The sequence below is a fragment of the Micrasema longulum genome, unplaced genomic scaffold, assembly GCF_059751315.1.
Source record: "Micrasema longulum isolate JH-2025_06_02 unplaced genomic scaffold, ASM5975131v1 h1tg002636l, whole genome shotgun sequence".
Taxonomy (NCBI): domain Eukaryota; kingdom Metazoa; phylum Arthropoda; class Insecta; order Trichoptera; family Brachycentridae; genus Micrasema; species Micrasema longulum.
Genome location: NW_028279771.1, coordinates 164,651 through 185,714, shown reverse-complemented (window position 1 = coordinate 185,714; position 21,064 = coordinate 164,651). Strand labels below are relative to the sequence as shown.

The 21,064-nt window shown below is 34.0% G+C and overlaps 1 protein-coding gene across 1 annotated transcript; it reads right to left on the bottom strand.

Moving 5' to 3' along the window:
* Window positions 1-57: 57 nt before the first annotated feature.
* LOC148271819 (larval cuticle protein LCP-17-like) lies at window positions 58-16,394 on the bottom strand. Its single transcript, XM_088240892.1, has 4 exons — window positions 16,257-16,394; window positions 5,301-5,526; window positions 2,766-2,957; window positions 58-1,462 (listed from the first exon to the last, which is right to left on the bottom strand). The coding sequence occupies exons 1-4, from the start codon at window positions 16,278-16,280 to the stop codon at window positions 1,263-1,265; spliced, it is 642 nt and encodes a 213-aa protein (XP_088097018.1). The 5' UTR covers window positions 16,281-16,394; the 3' UTR covers window positions 58-1,262.
* Between the last annotated feature and the right edge of the window lie 4,670 nt (window positions 16,395-21,064).

Genomic DNA, 21,064 nt, shown 5'->3' with positions numbered 1-21,064 from the left:
GAGAAAAACACATTTTTTGGTAATTTGGGTGAAAAATTATAAACAATCAAACAAAACTGACATTTTCGTACATTTTATTCAAATAAATTCAGTACATCATTTAGTATACATTTTTTTCTTGTTTCATATTTTCATACAAAAGAGTAAAAAAATATTATAATAATGTAGGAACGCCTACAAAGCATTATAAAATAATTATTCAGTAGAATGTGGTAACTAGTAAGTTGTAACCAAAATGCTCTCAACTTTTCGTTAGTTTATTTCTAAACACAATAAGAAATATGTTACACTAAACATATTACGTAGGTATTATTAGTCGAATATAAAACATCCCTGCATGTTTTTTTTTTATGAATTTGAGAAAATATTCATAGGCTCAAAACAAACCGCTGGCACTCCTGAAATTCGAAGACTTTAAAGCCAATAATAAATAAAATAAATTTGAGCAATGCAGCTCTTCTTGTAAATAAATATCTAATTCAAGTTTTTTTTTGTTATAATTTATAATCAACCCATTTGGCTTCTGTTTAAAGAACTTACTCTAACAGTCGACTTGTTTCATAACATCAACTCCATGTACGTATAATTTAATGAATATAATGATTAGATAATATAACCTACAATATCCAAGAGTAATAATTGAAAATGGAAGCCGTGAAAAAAATAAAAAAATTAACTATAATTTTTTTCATTCAGATTTTGATAAATGGTTTTATTTTATTCAGACAGAATTTTTCTTATTGTTATAGATAAATAGACAAGTTTCCAGTTTTCAGCCTAATAAAACATTTGAAACAAAAAATATTCGTAAGTAATAATGGTTGTTCGAAGTAAATAAATTGATATAAAAATGCAATATTGAATTTTTAAATTGTATTAGAAGATAATGAGTTCTCAGGTTGTTGATCAGAGGCCTTATTTGGGAATTTGACAAACTTCTTAACAAACAAAAGATAGAACTCACAGACCGCAGAACGAAAAATTAGACGGCGCGTTTAATCACCTTACGTCTCATTTGCAGTTGTAGATTCGATTTTAGAGACTCAACCCTATGTAGTCATTTTACTGAACCCGATATGCTATAAAATAATATGATTTAGGGTGAAAATATAATACATCATATTATGTTGTCCCATATTATAATTGAAATACAGGGCAAGACCAAAATATGGGACGTCCCTTAAAACCCAGAAAAGTTAAAACATTCTACTCTGACCCCAATATTTTTGTGCATCTAATTTATCGTTTACATTGTATCCATATTAATATTGATGTTGGTATTGGTGGTGTTCTTCTTCCAAGTCCTGGTTGGGTTCTGGCAGGCCGAGCGCGCGGCGCTGGGCTTCTCTTTCGGCCCCGATGCGTGCGTGATCTGCAGCTATCTGCTCGAACAGCGAGAAGTGCTTCAACTTGGCGTGCTCCACCGCCTCTGTGTCGTGTGGCTGGGCGGGCACATGGGCAGCTAGAAAAACACATCACCATATATTAGAATATAACATAACATCCAAAAGGATCGTTATTTATATCAAGGATAGGTACCTTCTACCCTCTGTAATTATAGCACCTACTTTGTACAAGAGATTTTAAAATAAGCGTAAAGCTAGGGTTTCCTAGGACAGCGGTGCCCGTATTTTAACGGCCGTAGTGAACGGTGATGCGGTGGACAGCCGTCGTAACGATGACTAGAGTGTGGTTTCCTAGGAAAACGGGGTTATCAACACCATTTAACACCGTTTCCCTAGGAAACCACTCTCTAGATGACGTTACGACGGCTTCCCACCGCATCACCGTTCACTACGGCCGTTAAGATACGGGCACCGCTGTCCTAGGAAACCCTAGCTTTAGTACTGTGTTTGTAAAACAATACTGTAATTTCCACTGCGATCGGGCCGGGCCTCCTGGCCTGTTGTGGTGGAAAAAAAAAACCAAAACCTTAACTGTACTTGTGTGGACAGTAAAATAATTTAAATTTAACTAAAAAAAAACAAGCGGAGTTGGTATTAATCATTAAAAAATGTAAAAAGCTATTAGTAATAAACATGTAATAACCAGACTCCGGCCACAATCAACATAGGCTCGCATACGACGCATCCATTGAGATCAAATGCCAAATATTAATGGCAAATGAATGCTTCGAGAAGACATTTCCGATCTCGAGTGCTGTCGAGAAAAACAAAAGTCACCATCTACAAAACACTATTACGCCTTATGTATGGCTCTGGATTCTGGGATTCCTAAAATAAAGAGATAACTCTCCTCATGTCTGAGAGGAAAACACTAATAAAGATATTCAGAGCATTGTAGGAAAAAAATGGAGAATGTGGTTCAACGAGAAAGTTTACATTACAATGAGCCTAACACAGTGCAATTTAATAAAATAAGGAGGCTGCGATGGGCAGGGCACGTAGTAAGAATGAGGGAAGAAAGTGCCCAATAAGATACTTCACACAAAGCCCCAAGTTAGACGTAGTGTTGGTAGACCCAAACTCCGATGGCTGGGTGGATGCAGCGGGATATGGATACTATTGGGATCGGAGACTGATAGGGTTCATGCCAGGATAGAGGGTGTTGGCGATTAATGTTGGAGGAGGCCAAAGTCCACAGCGGGCTGTAGAGCCAGTGATGATGATAAATAAACACGTGAAAATATAATATGATTCTCACATGATTAAATGGGGCAGTAGGTACTAAGGTAAATTTCGGCTGCTGTCTATTACAGGAACAGCTGTTCAACAAGTAAGATACTATAAATATATATGGCTTACGTGAGGGGTGTGGGTTGGAAGCGTGTTCCTGCGCGATGCGGTTGTACAGGCTGTAATGGCGGTCCCTAGCGCGAGCCACGGCCACGGTCTCCGCGGGGGCGGGGTGACTCAGGGCGGGGTGAAAGCCTCTCTCGTCAGCCACATATTCCACGGTGCGCACTTCCTGGCGGGGGTCTACGTACGAGTAAGAACCTAAAAACAATCATTCCATGTTTAATCTTCTTCCTTTTTTCTTTCACGGCAATTTGGGTTAAGTCTCCTGAGGCATCTGCAGCACGTTTCAAGCCAGGTCCAATGCCATGCTGTCATTCTCACGCTCGTTATAGAAGGTTGCTGCATCCGTTCTCCGAATTCAATATTATTTACTAAGCCGGGCCACCTTATCCCTAATATTCTCCTCAGGCACTTACTTTAAAAACTAAGAGGTTTGATGTTTTAAGTTTTAAAAAGATGCTAGAATTCATACCAATATAGAGTAATGAGCAGCGCGTTTGCCTACCAAAAAGAGGCCTCGGGTTCGATCTATTCCCGACATGGTTTGATATGAAATATTTATTTAAAAGGGTGTTTTCGCACCAAAATATTTCATAATCCCTGGACTGCTATCTGAGCTGGTATTCCTAACGGATTAACACCGCCCTAAAGCGCGTATTTAGTACGTATAAACGCACTATACCACGCTATAATTGCGTTCGGAATACCAGCCCTGAAGCGACTTGTAACAAAATCTTACCTTCATGTAACAAAAAAAGAGATCAAGATACGCTGCGGTTGGTGAACCAATGCAGTGCCCTATGCACCATTGGGTGTGGAAATGGAACGATGATGATTATTAGTTGTACTAGCATTATACAATTATGTTTTTTTTTTTAAAATAAAGACGTTAAAAAATTTTTGTTCATCTGTTATAATTTGTAATATGTTTTCTTCATTTTGTTTGTTAGGGATAAGTACAGAAATTCAATATACCCATTATTATAATTTCCCTAGCCGCATCCAATGGTGCATAGGGCAGTACATAAGAACACCAAATGCTGCTCATCTATTTGTATTTTGTTGTTACATTAAGGTAGGGTGGTTTGTCTTACGCTTTAGGTGCCAATCCAGGAACAGTGAAATATTGCAATGGGAAAACACCTTTATCTCAAACGTCGACCCTCTTGAAATCGAACCTGGGCCCCGATTACAGTGGAAAATTAACAAAGTTTTATTGAATAGGGAAATATCACGTTTTTTTAAAAAAAATTAAAGTAAAAAGGGTCTATGAAATACTATAGTAACTTGTTATTTTTTTAAATTTGTAATTTTGAATTCCCGCAAAAACGATCATTGTATTGGCCGCGTCCCTAATACATCAAGATTCATGTTCATTTTTAGCGTTGTTCAAAACCATTCAAGTTTCTTTAGAACATCGTCACGAATCTTGACGTCACAACTATCAATGTCAAACATGTCGCGTTTTTCTAGTGACATATTTTTTTATATTTTCTTTTTTAAAGTTATACATGAAAACATTTCTTCACAATATCCACATTGATTTTGAAAATAAAATTTATTATTATTATTATAAATTAAAAAACACATGTACTGTGCAACACTTCATGCCTCGATGCCCAAAACCCCCTGAATCTCTCAAACCAAATCATCGAAAGGGTCGAGAGTTTCAAATACCTGGGAGTACATGTTACGGAAAATGGCCGCTTTCAAAAATAACTGGGAGTGCGGCTAGGAGTAGCAGGCGCCACATTCAACAGTATGAAAGCTGTCTGGAGATCGGATATTTACTCAGTGAAAACCGAATGCCGCCTTTATAGCGCCTGCATAGCACCTATTCTCTTCTATGGATGCGAAGTTTTGAGAATAAGTGTCTCAGAAGAATCTTGAGTGTGTGGTTCTTTGACTTTGTGTGGAATGAAGTAATAAGAGAACGGAAGCAGCAAACTCTGGTGACAACTGTCATCAAGCGGAGGCGATACGGTTGGCTTGGCCATGTTCTGCGGGTGCCTGCTGAGAGCCTTAACCATGCTTGCCTACTTTACAAGGCATCAGGTTCTCGACGTCCTGGGCGTCCACTGCTGACTGTTCATCGGCAGTTCATGTCAGAACTACGGGGCGCGAACTTTACTTGAGAGGACGCACAGCAGCCGACAGAGATGCCTCGAAAATCTTCGTGGGCACCATATGCTCTAACTAGGGAGCGGACATGGAATGGTGATGATGATGATGTCCGAGAATTGTTGATGAAAAGAAGCTTGTTATAAAAATGAATAAATGTATGGAGAAAACTTTAAACTAAAATGTCGATAAATGTTTTTGCGTTACATCCGAGATCTCGCTATTTCAGTGATCGTTATAACCGAGTTTGACTGTAGTTCATTTTTATTATTTTTTTCATATATTTTCAAGAAACTTCACTAATTTTTATCGCGTGTAAGAAAACATTGTTTATATCCAATTTCCCGTAGCACTGAAATTCCTCTTTGGATCAATTCCTTTATCCTATATTACTGTATTTTAATATTTTTTCATTTTCACCTCTCACAGTTCCGCTGCCATCGCTAACTTCACTGTGGGTCCTGTCGTAGTGACCCGGAAACCTGCCGGCCGCGTAGCTGAAGGAGTAGGGCTTCGGGGGCGGCGGAGGGAGCTCCTCGTGGGAGGGGGCCGAGTAGTCGTGACGGTGGTGCCCCGCCAGCTCCTCGGGAGATAGGTGAGACACGTCACCCGAGACGAGGGTGGCCAGCAGCGCCAGGGAGACGAACTGAAACAGATTTGAGAAATTATTAGACAAGAGTTAAACAAATGACCCGAGGTTGATATTGACCTAAGGATGAGCTGTAAAAACGTGTTATCCATGCTGTTGTATGGAGTGGAATGATAGATTCTCAAAATATCCACGATTAATAAAGTTAAGGCATTTGAGATGTGGTTGTACAGGAGAATGCTGCGTATCTAATGGGCTGTTCGAGTGTTAAACGAAAAGGGTAGGTAATGGTTTTCACCTATTGGGGTGGCGATTATATATTTTTTTTATTCCAGTAAAATGGCTACATAGTGCAGAGCCAATTCTACCATATAAACATAAACATAAATATAAACACAAAACAAAATTTTATATTTGCTGCACTTATGGTGGTCTAAGCATATTTGCGTGGGTATTATTTGACTAAATCGTTGATCTGTGTTAATTTTTGCGGAGAAAGAAAAGATGCGTTTGCGCGATGATGGCAGATGCGGACGAGAATGGAATGCGGCCAAACGAACTACAGCAGACAAAAATCCTACCTTTGGGAAGTTAGGAAAGGGAATCAGGGACAGAAATCCGGATGCTATCTCCAAGTCCTGGCTTCTGGTTAGTGTTTCCCCTTTTCAGTGAACAGCACTTTCACTACAGTTTTTCAAGAAATATATAGATGATTGTGGCGGCGCGGCGGTCAGAAAATGTAAAGGTATGCGGATGTCGGCAGACGATTTAAAGGCGAGGGGATGCGGGCAGGTAAAATGCAAGGGGTTGTTGACAATACAAATTATCAAGAGAGAAAAACGTGATTGTTGATGTTGGTTGCTATGGATATGGAAAATTGTTCTCATAGCAACCGTAGCTACCCATGGCCACAGAGACGAGGAAAATAAATAAACATTGGAAGTTGGGAAATCACAGGATGGGTAGGATATGTGGACCTTCATCAATTGGCAGTCTATCTAGCCACAAACCCCTCAATCCCACCAACCACTCGCGCAACCACCTATTCAGAAGCCATGTCTCAGACTGCCATGTTCGAATGTCAGCTTGAGGAGGAAGGTTTAAACCATGTTTTTTATGCCCCATAAATGATTGTTATCCTGAGTTCCTATCTAAGCTCTCCGATATCAACGTCCCATTTCTTATCCATATCCTAACTCTCATGTCCCCACCCAATAAACATGTATTCAAAATTGTATGCAAAAATCTAGTTATAAATGGTGTCAACGTGTAAATATATTATACGAGTATATCGATATGTATGTATACTTCTTCCAACCAACTGATAAAATAAAAGTGTTTTTTTAGATATATTGCTCCAAACAACTTATTATTTATAAAGTATTATTGTAGCATTATTTTTCTTTTTCATTATTACCTAGTTAAATACTAGCCAATTTATTTTTATATTAAATTATTCTTAACTTTACTTTGATATATTTATGTTTAGAACATAAGATTTTCTCACGTTAATTGTTATCTTTTATTTGTCATTTAGATATGTTATGTTGCTTTTTTACTTTTTTGTTGTTTTCTTTTTATATTTTACTTTCACTGAGTTGTTTAGTTTTAATTATTCTATTATAATTTATATTATATATTACATAATGAATTGTTCACTGCTGTGATTATTTCTGTAAAAGATTCTTTGAATCGTTGATATATAAATATTATTAAATACTAACACGCTACTTGTATATATTACCTACTAACACATGTGTGAATTTATCAAAAACTCGACACATCTATAATGTATATTTATATGTATGTATGTGTGTGTGTGTATATATATATATATATATATATATATATATATATATATATATATATATATATATATATATATATATATGTATGAATGAATATGTTATGTATATGTAAATGTATTAAATATCTTGTGGCTACATTTCCTTATTATCGTTTCTTTTATTCTTTCTTTTGTTATTCTTACTTTTAACTTCATTTATGTACTTTCGAGTATGTCACACTGATGCACTTTAATGTATTACTAAAATATGTAAAAGCCGTAAAAAACGTATAAATAAATAAAAACATTCAAAACAAATTTATTTTTGGAAGCCACCAGGGCTGCGAATACGAACGCCATCTTTATCGGTACAAAACGAGACGGTATAAATTAAAATCCATATGTATGTACGAAAATGTGTATATTTGTATGAAAATTTAAATAGCTTCTTCTAAAGATTATGTTTTTCATATACAAAACTAAATTTTATTTTGTAGACAAAATTGAAGATAAATGTTAACCTCTCATTGTAATACGGGCCCGATCTGTTTATCCGCAAATAAATTAAATTTGTACATGAGACTGGTTGTGGTCCCGTGGTCACGAATTCACGAATCAGAAGTTCGAGGTTCGAATCCCGCCATACCACAAATTTATTATCATCTTTATCTTAATCATTTACTAGTTATAGTCCTTAAAATTTAGCTTGATTTTAATCACTATTTTAATGACAGAATATCTATTTTAATGACAGATGTCAATAGTGATGGAAAATTACTGATCACTAATCATGTACCGATCAAATTGATTTTATCAGTTTTTTTGTGCAAACATGAAACTCTGTTTCCGAAATTTGATTATGAAAATTGAACAACGCATAAACAAGCCTTTTATAGTGTGTTGAATACAATTATTTACCAAAAAATAAGACATTTATTCTTTTTTCGTGAACATTATCCAATGAATTATTTTTTTATTCGATCAAATTACATTGATCAATTTGTCAATCTCTAACGTTTTTGCAAAATGATGTAACCTTGTAAGAACGTCGTTAATAATTTTTTTAGTTTTAAAGCTGATTTTAATATTTACGTTGATTTATATGTCAAGCATTGTATTAAAAAAAAATGACATACCAAATACGAATGATTTTTCGATAAATCACTCCGTAGACGTTACTGCAAAGTTATGTCGTCAGTTTTTCTGACAACTGTCATTCGAATCATGCTATATTTTAAGGACTACAAATGTCCGATTCTGGATTATTATAGAATGATAGTTTTTATTTAGAAAAAAACATTCCTTATTTTTATTTGTCGGCCAAAATAAATATATAAATAACACTTGTGTTCCAACGAATTATCGGTTGAGAAAGCGCTATTTTCAAGGCAAACATTTCACTTAATTTTCTGCCCTCGAACCAGTAGAGAAACATTAAATTAATTATAAACGCATTCGTTCCACTTTTGTAAGTCGCAAACAAAATAATGAATTAGTTTCAACTCTGAAAATCCAAATACTTGGTTATACAGAGGCCAAAAATAAATCGTTTTTAATATTCTTCTTCTTTTTATTCCTGGCACTGTCGCAACTCATGCCTCGGTAGGCAGTTCCGGTCGGCGTTTTTCGTTCTGATCCTGTGTATTCTTCGGTTCTGGGTGTCACTTTCATCTAGGCCGATTCTCGGCAGGGTTTAAGCGCATTGAGCTATCCAGGAGGTCGAGGACTATCGAGGAGGATCCACATACGTTGCCTGATTTACCGTATGGTCTGGTGATCTTCGTCTTCATTTATCATTTATCATTTATTTATTCATAAATATGTACATTACAAAATAAAATATCTTAATTCATACATATAGAAATAATTAGGTAAATTAGGTATGTATAAAAAAAACACATTAGTATGCATAATATCCAAAGAATAATATGTTAAAAAAGTAAGAGAATCTTGTAACGAAAAACTCCCTCAGAGACGTGAAAAATGTCAATGTCCAAAGTGATATTGTTCAACATAGAGATAGCCCTTCCAACAGGCATAACCATTGGCAGGTTGGTCCTGTATATTGGAATGTGAAACAGTCTATGTTGACGCTGTCTAAGGACGCTGATCAGGAACATAAAAGCTAATGCTCCGCATAATTTCAGGGTTGTCAACAATACCGCACAACAATCGAAAGAAGTGCGTTGTTAAATACACATTCCTTCTAGTCTTCAAACTGCTGTAACCAAGCATACCCTGGAGAAACTCAGTGGGATAAAGCCATGGATAATATCCGCACTCCCTCATGTAGAGAAACCGAAGAAATTTCTTCTGAACCCTCTCCACCATAAGAGAGTACTTCAACTCACACGGTCCCCAAATCATCGAGCCATTCTCGAGTCTACTTCGCACCAACGAGTTATAAAGAATTCTCAGTACTCGTGTCTTGTGTACCCGTACCATCTCTGCTGCCGCTCTTCCAGCTTTTCTTTATGTCAGTGACACCCAGGCTACCGCAAATACGAGAACTCTTAATTATATTTTTTAGTTTAGCTTTAGTTTGCTTTCGATATAATATTCCTTTGATTATTTTGCATTATATTTCTTTGGATAAGAATTTCCTAAAGAATCCTTAAGCATGACAGTAGTTAAGTAATAAATCCTATACCAAAGCTAATTAGTTCGTTGTAAATGCATCAATAGTAGCAAAGGGCAATTTTCTAAATTCAATTATAATTATCTAAAGGGGTTTATAAGGTTTTTTAAATAGTTTTGATTAAAAGTTTTATGAGAGCGCTGAAGAATATACCGTGCCCAGACGCGGGTGGAATGAAAAATACACGCATTTCTGAGTGTGAAAATTTTGGACAAATATTGTCATCTCGATGACTACTCTTAAGTAAAAATCCTGAAAATGAAATAAAGAAGATGTTGGTCTGCCTCGTGGTATACTGGATGTTTCGGGTTTGATTTCTCGTAAAGTCGACCTGAAGATTTATTTTATGGTTCGTGAAAATTTCCTGCATACTAAATGGGGAGGAACGACCCCGCCGAGAATAATTACCTCGATCAAATTAGAGAATATATGAACTACACCTCATATCACAGCTGAAAAGCGCTACACTATAAAACCGGAATGCATTAAGGTGATGTGGGTGTTTTTTTCAAGCTAATTCTAGGAATTAAAAAAAACTATGTTTTTCGATAATTATTCGATAAATTCAAAATATGCATACATGGATAAGGAAATAAAAATGAAAGACGCATATACTATTTTTTACACTGCGCTTTTGTTTATCGTAATAAATTAATCGATGGATTTGAAAATATATTGTCAGTGATGTCATGGAAATTACACAGTGAGGTGTGTGAGCATACTCTATCTTTTATATTTATATTGAAACTACATCCGCTTTAAGTTCCTTGAAAACGGGTTATATGTGCGCTCCTCTGACCTTTTAATATATAAATGTATCGACCTTTTGTTGTTATTGATTGGTGACTACAAAAGGATGCGCGCATGTTTCTCTTGAAATCATTTTTACTATAAGCATCACAACATTTAATATCCTATCATAATGGTTCTTAAGATGTTATAACTTGTGATTCAAAAGATATTTCATGCATTGGTGATAGGTGATAGGCAATTCGAAGAATTGTATAATATAGAACGTATCTTCATAAATAACAGGTACTCGAATTTGTGCTGTTTTTAATGAAGATTACAGTTTTATGAGTGAAATACAACCACAACCCTGACAAGTGAAGTCGGTGCCACCCAGAAATCATGAGAAAGGAAATCAAGTAGAGAAAATTCGCCTTATAATTGGTTGGAGATTATATTTATTACTCTTGGGCCCGTATTACAATGGGAAGAACGTTTATATTTAAATTTATCTACAAAGTAAATGAAGTTTTCTGTATAAAAAACAGAAATTTGTACAATTTTTTCTCCCAAATATGTTCAATTACAGGTTACCGACGAAGATACTTTAAATTTTCATACGAATATACACATTTTCGTACATAAATATCGATTTTACTTTATACCATCTCGATGAAGTTAGCGTTTATAAATGCAACCCAGGGCCCCGATTACAATTGGAAGTTAACAGAGTTATCTTTGAATGTCTATAAAGAAAAACCGATATTTGTCAAGGAAGACGTGGCATGATCAGATAAACCAAAATCTTAAGTCTGGTCATGTCAAAAGCAGACAGAACCGAAGGGCATGTATGACACGATGTATGAATGTGGAAGAGGCTAGGAGTGTATGCCAGGATAGACGTGTGTGGCGGTCCATTCTCTCTGCCTACCCCTACGGGGAAATGGCGTGATGGTAGTAGTAGTAGTAGTAGTAAAATGAGTATATTTTCGTCGGTAACCCATAATTGACCATGTTTTAGAAAGAAAAATTGTATGCATATTCTGCTTTTCATACAGAAAACTTAATTTTACTTTGTAGATAAAATTGAAGAAAAATATTAACTTCCAATTGTAATCAGGGCCCTGGGCCGCGATTACATATTTTATTTTTCATACCGAAAACTAAATTTTACTTTGTATAAAAAAATGAATATATATTTTAGCCTACCATTAGAATACGGACCCAGGTTTCATTTTTCATCAAAAAGAGCGAATATTAGAGAAGATACTAAACTTCGGTATCTACTGTTTTTATAAAATGATATCGCTTTTCAAAGTCAAGCATTTCTCGGTCAAACAAAAAATTATCCTCAGTGAAATTGGTTTCTTCAATCAACGAAAGTATTTCCCCTTTAAAAAAAAGATTGTAATATTTGGCTTGGGACAAAAAACTCGTGAAAGTTTATTGAAAATACTCGACGTTAAAGTATTACTGAATCGCTGCATACCTAGTCGAATAAATATTTATTTCTTAATGCAGTAATTGTGACATACTTTCATCATTTAATATGCATGTAATTTAGTCAAATGTCAAAATTATCACTAGCAGTTTTCAATGCGACCACAAAAAACATTAACGTCGAACGTTTTTGTCACATATTTTCAAGCCAACGTCTTGCAGCGTGCTTAATTTTTTTATTAAAATATTTCAATAAGTCGATTAAATAGAATTAGTTACAAATGCAAAAACGAACACAGTAAAAAGTAATTTTGCAATAATTTTACGTAACAAATCAAAACATGAAACCAAATAATGCATTTAATAATGTTCCCAAATACTTACCTGTCTCGTGGCCGTTTACTCATTTTTATTCGTTGTTACTATTTCTTAAAATCGCACTAATATTAGGTAATAAGTAAACACGTTTTTATGGTTGTTTAGTAAATAAATATGTTAACAACTGACATTTTGAAATTTGATAATTAGGTACTTATTACATTTTACGACTTGACGTCATGTGTTCAGGTGGAAGAAGAATACAGTTATTTTTGAAAAATAGAACCTGGGCTCGTATTGCAATGGGAATTTAACATTTATCTTCAATTTACAAAGTAAATTCTCTGAAAAATATAATATTTCTACCATAAAATTATAATATTATAATTCTATGATGTATCTATATTTTTTTAGTGTCCTGTCAGGTATCCCAACGTCGGCAATCACTCTGGCTAAGGTTTCCCTGTCCTGTGCTGCCCAGAAAATCTGCTCCGCAGTCCTGAAGCCAGATTTAAAGATAAGAGACCTAACAATCTAACTTAGAATGAAAATCAGTTGTATGGGCCACCAATATTAAAATCGGAATTCTTCATGCAATCAACACTTCAAAAAATAGAAAGGTTTGCGAACCGGCTTCCAGTTGAGGCATTAATGCTCATCAGTGACAATACCCACCTGCTGAGGATATTAATGCTATTTATGACACAGGGTTTATTCCTATAGAATTTATCTCCTATTTTTTTTTATATGGGAGTTGCATTATTTTTTACCCTGCTTATAATATCCAAGGTTTACATTTCAAAAAGAGGATTTTTCTGCTATTATACTACTTTATTTTAGCTAAACTGTTGGGATCAGGAAGGATATTCTAATATGGGCCAATCAGGAACTTCTCAGCATTTGCTCATGTGGAGAGGTAACCACTTAAAACTCTACAAGAGAAGCCGGCCTGTTGACAGTAGTCAACAGGCCTTCCATTCCACTAGAAGAGCGTTCAGCATTATGTTTCCTACTTTGGTTTATTTTACCAATTGCCCGCTCTATATTGATCATGTATGATACTGATTTAAGACTGGTTGAGATCTACTTTTGTGACATTGCCCAAAAAGCAGCACCTAAAAATGTAGTGACTACAGACTAATTAGTCTGATGAGTCGTGTACTGAAATTGTTCCTTAAAATTATACATGTATCTATGCAATATTTTTTGAAAAACACGTTTAATTTCAGGTTACCGACGAAATATTTTGAATTTTCGTACATAAATATCGATTTTAAAACTGACTCCGACTGACTATAAAGATAGACAGTCGAAGATAACTCTGTTTACTTCCGATACTAATTGCTCCCAGAACTCAGATCGAGCGTTTTCGACTCGATCGCGGCTCTTTGTTAAAAATTCTGAATAATGAGATCGAGTGGAGAGAAATCCGCCTTGTCGTGCAGTGGTTTTTGTGAGGTCCTGGGTTCGATTCCTAGCAGGGTAGACGAAAAGTATTGGTTTTATAGGTGGCTACCTGGATGACCTGAAGCGCGTAAAACTAATCACCTTAACTGCCATGTAACAAAAATGATACAGATACGCTGCAAATGGAGTGCTATGCAGTGCTTTATGCACCACTGGGAGTGGATAGGAAGATAATGATATTTAATATAACGTTTTTTTAAAAATGATACAACACTTCTTGTCCACTTTGTGTAAATGAGGATTATTGATTACTAGTGTCTAAGCTAATTTTTTTTGCGTATCAGCGCTATGATCTTTTAACGTTCCGATATTTTGAAATTCTCCGCGTGTGCCGTCACAGATTCCTTCCCCTTCTTCTCGGTGGGTTCTGCTGATTGGTCAGTTGGTTTCCCGTAAACCGGAAATCTCTCACACCTCTATATCATTGATTTGAAAGAACTAGTGACGTCGTTTAAGATAAGAAAAAAAATTCACGCATTTTCAAGTAATTTCGCCGTAAAAATGCTTTAATTTTTACGGCACATAAGAATATATTTATACATCCAATTTCCCGTAGCTCTTAACTTCCCCGTTCTAACTTTAAAATAAAGAGTTAATTCCGGATAATTTCAGATAAGGTCTCCTAGAAATATTGGGTTTTAACATAAATTGTGTCCTTTTTTTTGAAAATTTAAAAAATAAACACCAAAAGTTAAAAAAATGGTAAAGGATTTACGTTATTCGAAAGAAAATTTTCTGCTCTACAAGATATTGTGTTTGCAATACGAGAAATTATATTACATCCCACCGAAGTTTCTAGACTTAGAAAGTATATTTTATTTTAAAACCGCAGTTTTGCGGTCCTGAAAAATGCAAAATATGAATGTTACAATCTTAATATTGAATTGTGTTTTTAACAGGAAAATATGCGAGGATTCCTTCGAAAAATAACACGTTTTACTGAAAACCGGTTGTTCGATAAAAATAACCCATGCAAAAATATTACGAATCGGAATAGGAAATAGTAAACGGAATAGCCGAAGAGCTGAAAAGTTCTTAGTGAAAAAATAAATTAATACTAAAACAGAACAACGATGCTACGTCGCCATGGACAACAGATCGTCGTATTTTTTACATAGCAATAGTTGGAGGATTAGCAATCGATACAGGCTACTTCCCAAAAAAATATTATTTTATGGGGAAAATTATTGTTGTCTAACGGCAAATGTAATAAATTAACTTATTTCTCCCTAACATCACACGAACGAAGCTACGAATATTTCTTCTGCCATAATGAGGAATTTCAGTGTTTTTGTTATATATTTTTTATTTGTCAATAGACTATTAAACTAAACCATTAGACTATTAAAATTTAAAAAAATATTTTTATATATCGTATTATCAGCGCTATGATTTTGAACAGAGGTTCTTCTCTGTCAGTTCGTCTGATTAGTTCGTTTAGGGCAAGCAAACCGGATATCCTTCACAGCTCTCATATCATTGATGGGTTCATATGAACCAGTGACGTCGTTCAAAGTAGTACATTTTTATTATTTTTTTTTTTTCGTACGTTTTCAAGAAACTTTGCAGTATTTTAACGCACGCAAGAAAACATTATTATAGTCCTTAAAATATAGCTCGATTAGAATGACAGCTGTCAAAGTAATTTCATTAGTGATGGGAAATTACTGATCACTGATCAAATCGATTTTATCAGTTATTTCATGGAATCATGAAAATCTGTTTCCGAAAATTGAAAAAAAAAACGCAAAAACAAGCCTATTATAGTGTGTTTAACTCAATTATCCACCAAAATATAAGACATTTATACTTTTTTCATGAACAACATCAAATGAATTACTTTTTTATTCTATAAATTTACATTAATCAATTTGTCCCATCTCTAACGTTTTTGCAAAATGATGTAACCTTGTAAGAACGTCGTTAATAATCAGGTTTATTTTAGTTTTTTTAGTTTTAAAGCTGATTTTATATATAAATGTTGATTTATGTGTCGAGCATTGTATTAAAAAAAATAATTAACACGCCAGATATGAATGCTTTTTCGTATGTCAATATAAATAACTCCTTTAACGTTACTACAAAGTTATGTCGTCACTTTTTCAGACAAATGTCATTAAGCTATATTTTAAGGAATATAGTATCCGATTAGCTTTTGGGCTGAAGTTATTTAATATGTTTGTATGAAGAAAAGTCGGACCGCGTATCCTTTTAACCCATATTTTTTATAGAAAAGTTATCGAACATTTTGTTTATTAATACAATGTGAAAAAATATTGATGAAATAATATAATACACACATAACTATTACGTTTTTACGCTTTAAGAAAGGCATTCTAGAAAGTGTTTTCTAAAAACTAGAACATGAATAATTAACATTTTTGACAACAATATAATGCTATAACTTACCTCTTTTAGTCCAAACATCTTCATATGACTATTTGCACACAAAATAACTAGAAAAATATAATAATTTAAAAACGAGAATATTCGAATTTGATTCTCATACGACTGCAAACCTGTTTGTTTGAAATCAAAAGTTACACTGAGCGTCGAGTCTTCATCCGTTTGGTAATATTGCACGCCCGCCTTGAAACTGACGTAAACATTCCCACTACTAAAAAAATGCTTTTTGCTTTCGTTTATCGAAGAATACAGAATATAACGTCTCGCAGTATTTTCTTGGAATATTTTCCATTAAAACTGATTTTTGTGAATCATGGGTTAAACCAGATTTTTAAATAACCGTTTTTGTTTGGTTTGACATCAAGCCTTTACTAAATGTTAGTAAAAAAGAGGGCATTGGCTCTATAGATCCAAGCCACAGATTTTTTCCTTCAAATATTTTAAATTAATAACTAAACCAATCAATGGATGTAAAGTATTTCATATATTGGTTGACGATTTAATATTATTAACACACATATGTAAATTTGAAGATTGTGTATAAACATTATGAAGTTACATTGATGGCAGCCAAGGTTTTGTTACATAATTCATGCATAGGTATTACATAATATATTTTTATACCAAAACCAATGTATTATTTGCGAATGCACTTATTGTAGGGTAGGTACTGTCGAGAAATTGTATTGTATTTATTTTAGATACTTGTACAAATAAAATTTGAACATCTAGTTATACCTTAACTAATAAACAATATATATTTAAAAATAATATCAAAAACAGAATATTGTTATAAAATCCAGACGCTTTCCGATGATACTCTACCCATATGGATGTTTGTTTTTAACCTAGCCGGACCGAAGGGGGGGATTCGCATCCCCCATAGACCGATTTGGTCAATTTCACTTTATGTACATAAACATTCGGCAAACTAACAAAAATGAATAAAATACACGAATGAGTAAAATATGTGTACGCGAAAACGCGAATAAATTGAGAAACTTCGCCGTACAATCATATGCTCTAATTTTTACCGCATGTAAAGGTGTTTGCATCCAATTTTTATTTTGTGTTTACAGTACCTAAACAAAGTAAAAAAAACGAAGAAGAAAAAACGTTTGCAGAAGACCTAGTACTTACCTATTACGTGAATTGCAACATTTGGAGAAATTTTTACAAGGTATTCAGAATGATTTTGTGTAAAAGCTGAAATGAAAAATACGTGAATTTTGTCTTAAAATTTGTTGATACGTATTTGAGATGTCTGAAAAAAAACATCAACGCGCGGTTACTCACGAAACTTTCAACAGTCTAACAATAATCACTTTCAATAATATTTTGAGTTTGTCCAAATTTTTGTAGACAAGGACTGGATTCAACTCCCTGGGGAGCTGTTTATATTAACATATTACAACAGAGATGAAGAACAGTATGTAGGTTAAATAATTCAATTAGATGAATCTCACCCGCATAAATAAAGGTTTCAGCTCTTTAATTTCACACACATCAACAGATGAAAGAACTGAAGGAATATAGATGTTCGAATATAGGCAGAATGGTGAATGTTACACAGTGTGTAAAGTGGCCACTTAAACCAGCCATCGACAGGTCATAAGCCCTGTAGATGCCTAGACTTCTATATTACCTTCTATTAAATGTTCTTCATCTCTGTTGTAATATGTTAAAATAATCACTTTAATTATTTACATAATATTTTTATTATTTTACATAATATAGTGATATTATTAAAAAGTTTCGAAAATGTATTTTCTTGTAGGTAAACACTAAATTATTACATAAATTAGTATTATTGCATAGAACCAAGTACCTTGGCGTAGGAATATGCATGCGATTTTTACCATAACCTAAATTAACGAAATCGTAGCCGGCGAGGGGCGGATCAATAATTTATAATATTTTAATGTATTAAGGTATATTAATTAATTTTTATATTTTTGAATAATACATTTCAAGGCTCCGATTACAATGAGAACTTATCACAATTATTTTTAGCTGTATATAAATTAAAATCGAATTTTCTGCATTAAAAATGAAATATTATTACCGTTCATACTTGTTCATACGGAGCTAGATTTTTTTCATATTTCCAAACGGGGACTACTTTCCGGATGACCCACGTATTATATTTACAAAAACAAGAACTGTGATGCCTTTTCCCCCTCTTAAACAATTTACAACAGGGAAATATCACATACGACGAATACCGAAAAAAATATGTGAAATGTATTTAAAATAATTAATATGGATATTGTGGAGAAATGTTTTCTTACATAAATGTTAAAAAGAAATTTAATAAAAATACGTTCGTAGAAAAACGCGACGTGTTTGGCCTTGGTTGTTGTGACGTCAAGATTCGTGATATTGTTCTATACAAATTTCAATGGCTCGGAAGATATATACATGAATCGTGACGTATTAGGGGCGTGGCCAATGAAATGGCCGTTTTAGCGGGGATTCAAAATTGTTAATTTAAAAGTACTTTTTTTGCTACTAATAATTAGCAAAAAATATTTTTTTTTACTGAAAAGTATTTCATAGACCTTTCTTACTTTAACAATGTAAAAAAACATGCATTTCAAGTTTCCGCCGACGATGTTTCGTAGAATTTATTTTTTATCGTTATCGTAGAAAAAGAAATGAATATGAAATATAATAAAATAATTATACTCATTCCCTTGATTCCACTTTTGAAGACACAGTAAGATTCTTTGAATAGGTGGGCTTGTTATTTCTTTATTCTGATCACGTGTCATGTTGGATTATTATGGAATATATTATTATAAGGCGGGTATTAAAATGTGCCTTTGTCGCGCGGCTTAAGCTTCATAATGTCAAATCATAATATAATCATTCTTCCTTATTTTCCGCCTACTCGTATTTACAGTTCACCACACAATAAGGCGCAAAGTGTCATCCATTTTGTCGTGACCTTGTGGCGATGATTTAGAAATATGTTTATTTATTTGTCTTACGCTAATTTTACAAACATATTTGTTTTAGACATTTATTTCTAGAAAGGCGATGGAACCAGTGATGTATGATTAAATAGACACGTTACTAGCGCGAAGAAAATTGTCTTCCGCTCATTTATTCTTTAACGGACTTCCATCATGATAAGACGTGATGGTACGCAGAAATATGCCATCGTGTGTGACGAAAAAATGCTTTAATTGCATGCAACTGAAAAAACAAAACAGATAATAATAATCATGATTTATCAACAAAAATAACAATTACTTTATCTACTAGGGGAGAGCGGGGGAATTGAAGCCTTTCAAGGGAAAATATTGATAAAAATCATATTTGTTTACATAGTTATCATTTTTTATTAGTAACTCAAACTTAGTTTATTTGAATATCTTTTCATCACAGTTTAAATCAACTACAGCTATGCATTAAGGTACAATAAAGATTTAATTAAAAAGTCAATCGCTCCCATTACCCCATACATGCGGGTAATGAGAGCCCATTTAACGCTCATATGGAAAATGGGAGCCATAATTTTTACTTCTCCAAAAAATAAAGCTCAACTTATTTAAAAAGCAAATCTAGGTTGTGTGTTTGTTAAGATTTCAGAATGAAGTTTGATCTTCAATACCTTGTTTTTATTGATGTACGGTTGTGGCATTAGGCTTACAATGGACTCAAAAGGCTCCCATTACCCACTGACTACCATCTTTAAAAGTAATAACACAAATATCTTATTCGACTTTCAATCACAATTTGACGAATGGCACTTGAAAGAAGACGAATCTAGGTATGTAATAAGTGTAAACATAATACAATAAGAATATATCTTCATCCTTGCCTGAACGCTGGCAATTGGCTGTTTTTTTTATAAACGGGGACCGAAAAACTCACAAATGTCTCTCGTGACTCAACGTAGGGCACTAACGGCTCATGTGCATTAGACGAACATTCTCAATGGTTGACAGAAACGGCCGAGTGCTTAAGGTCACTCGATTGTGCGTAGGTTCCGTACAATCGCCATCACCCCGATTACCCGCCAGCTCTCATTACCCCGCGCTCCCCTACATACACACTTATAGTCGTTAAAATGTCACATGATTAGAATGACAGTTGTCAGAAAAAAGGACGACATAACTTTGTAGTAACGTCAAAGGAGTTATTTATATTGACACAAGAAAAATCATTTGTAACTGGTGTGTTAATTATTTTTTTTAATACAATGCTTGAAACATAAATCAACATTAATGTATAAAATCGGGTTTAAAACTAAACTAAACCTAATTATTAACGACGTTCTTACAAGGTTACATCATTTTGCAAAAACGTTAGAAATGGACAAATTGATCAATGTAAATTGATAAAATAAAAAAATAATTCATTTGACGTTGTTCATGAAAAAGGTATAGGTGTCTTATTTTTTGGTGAATAGTTGTGTTAAACATACTACAATAGGCTTGTTTTTGCGTTTTTTATATCAATTTTCGGAAACAGAGTTTCATGATTGCATGAAATAACTGATAAAATCGATTTGATCAGTGATCAGTAATTTCCCATCACTAATGAAATTACTTTGACAGCTGTCATTCTAATCGAGCTATATTTTAAGGACTATAGGTAATAGATTACTCTGGATCATGTCTAGTCTGCCTAACTAGGTACAACCTGCTTTAAGGCAGATATTTTTATGCAAAGTAAACAATAACATTACCTACTAGTTGATTTATTATACAGTTATACAATATTAATTTATACCATTTATTATTTAAGTTTGAATGTTTTTAAGTAAATTTTCCGATTGTTCTCTACCTACATCCAGTAAT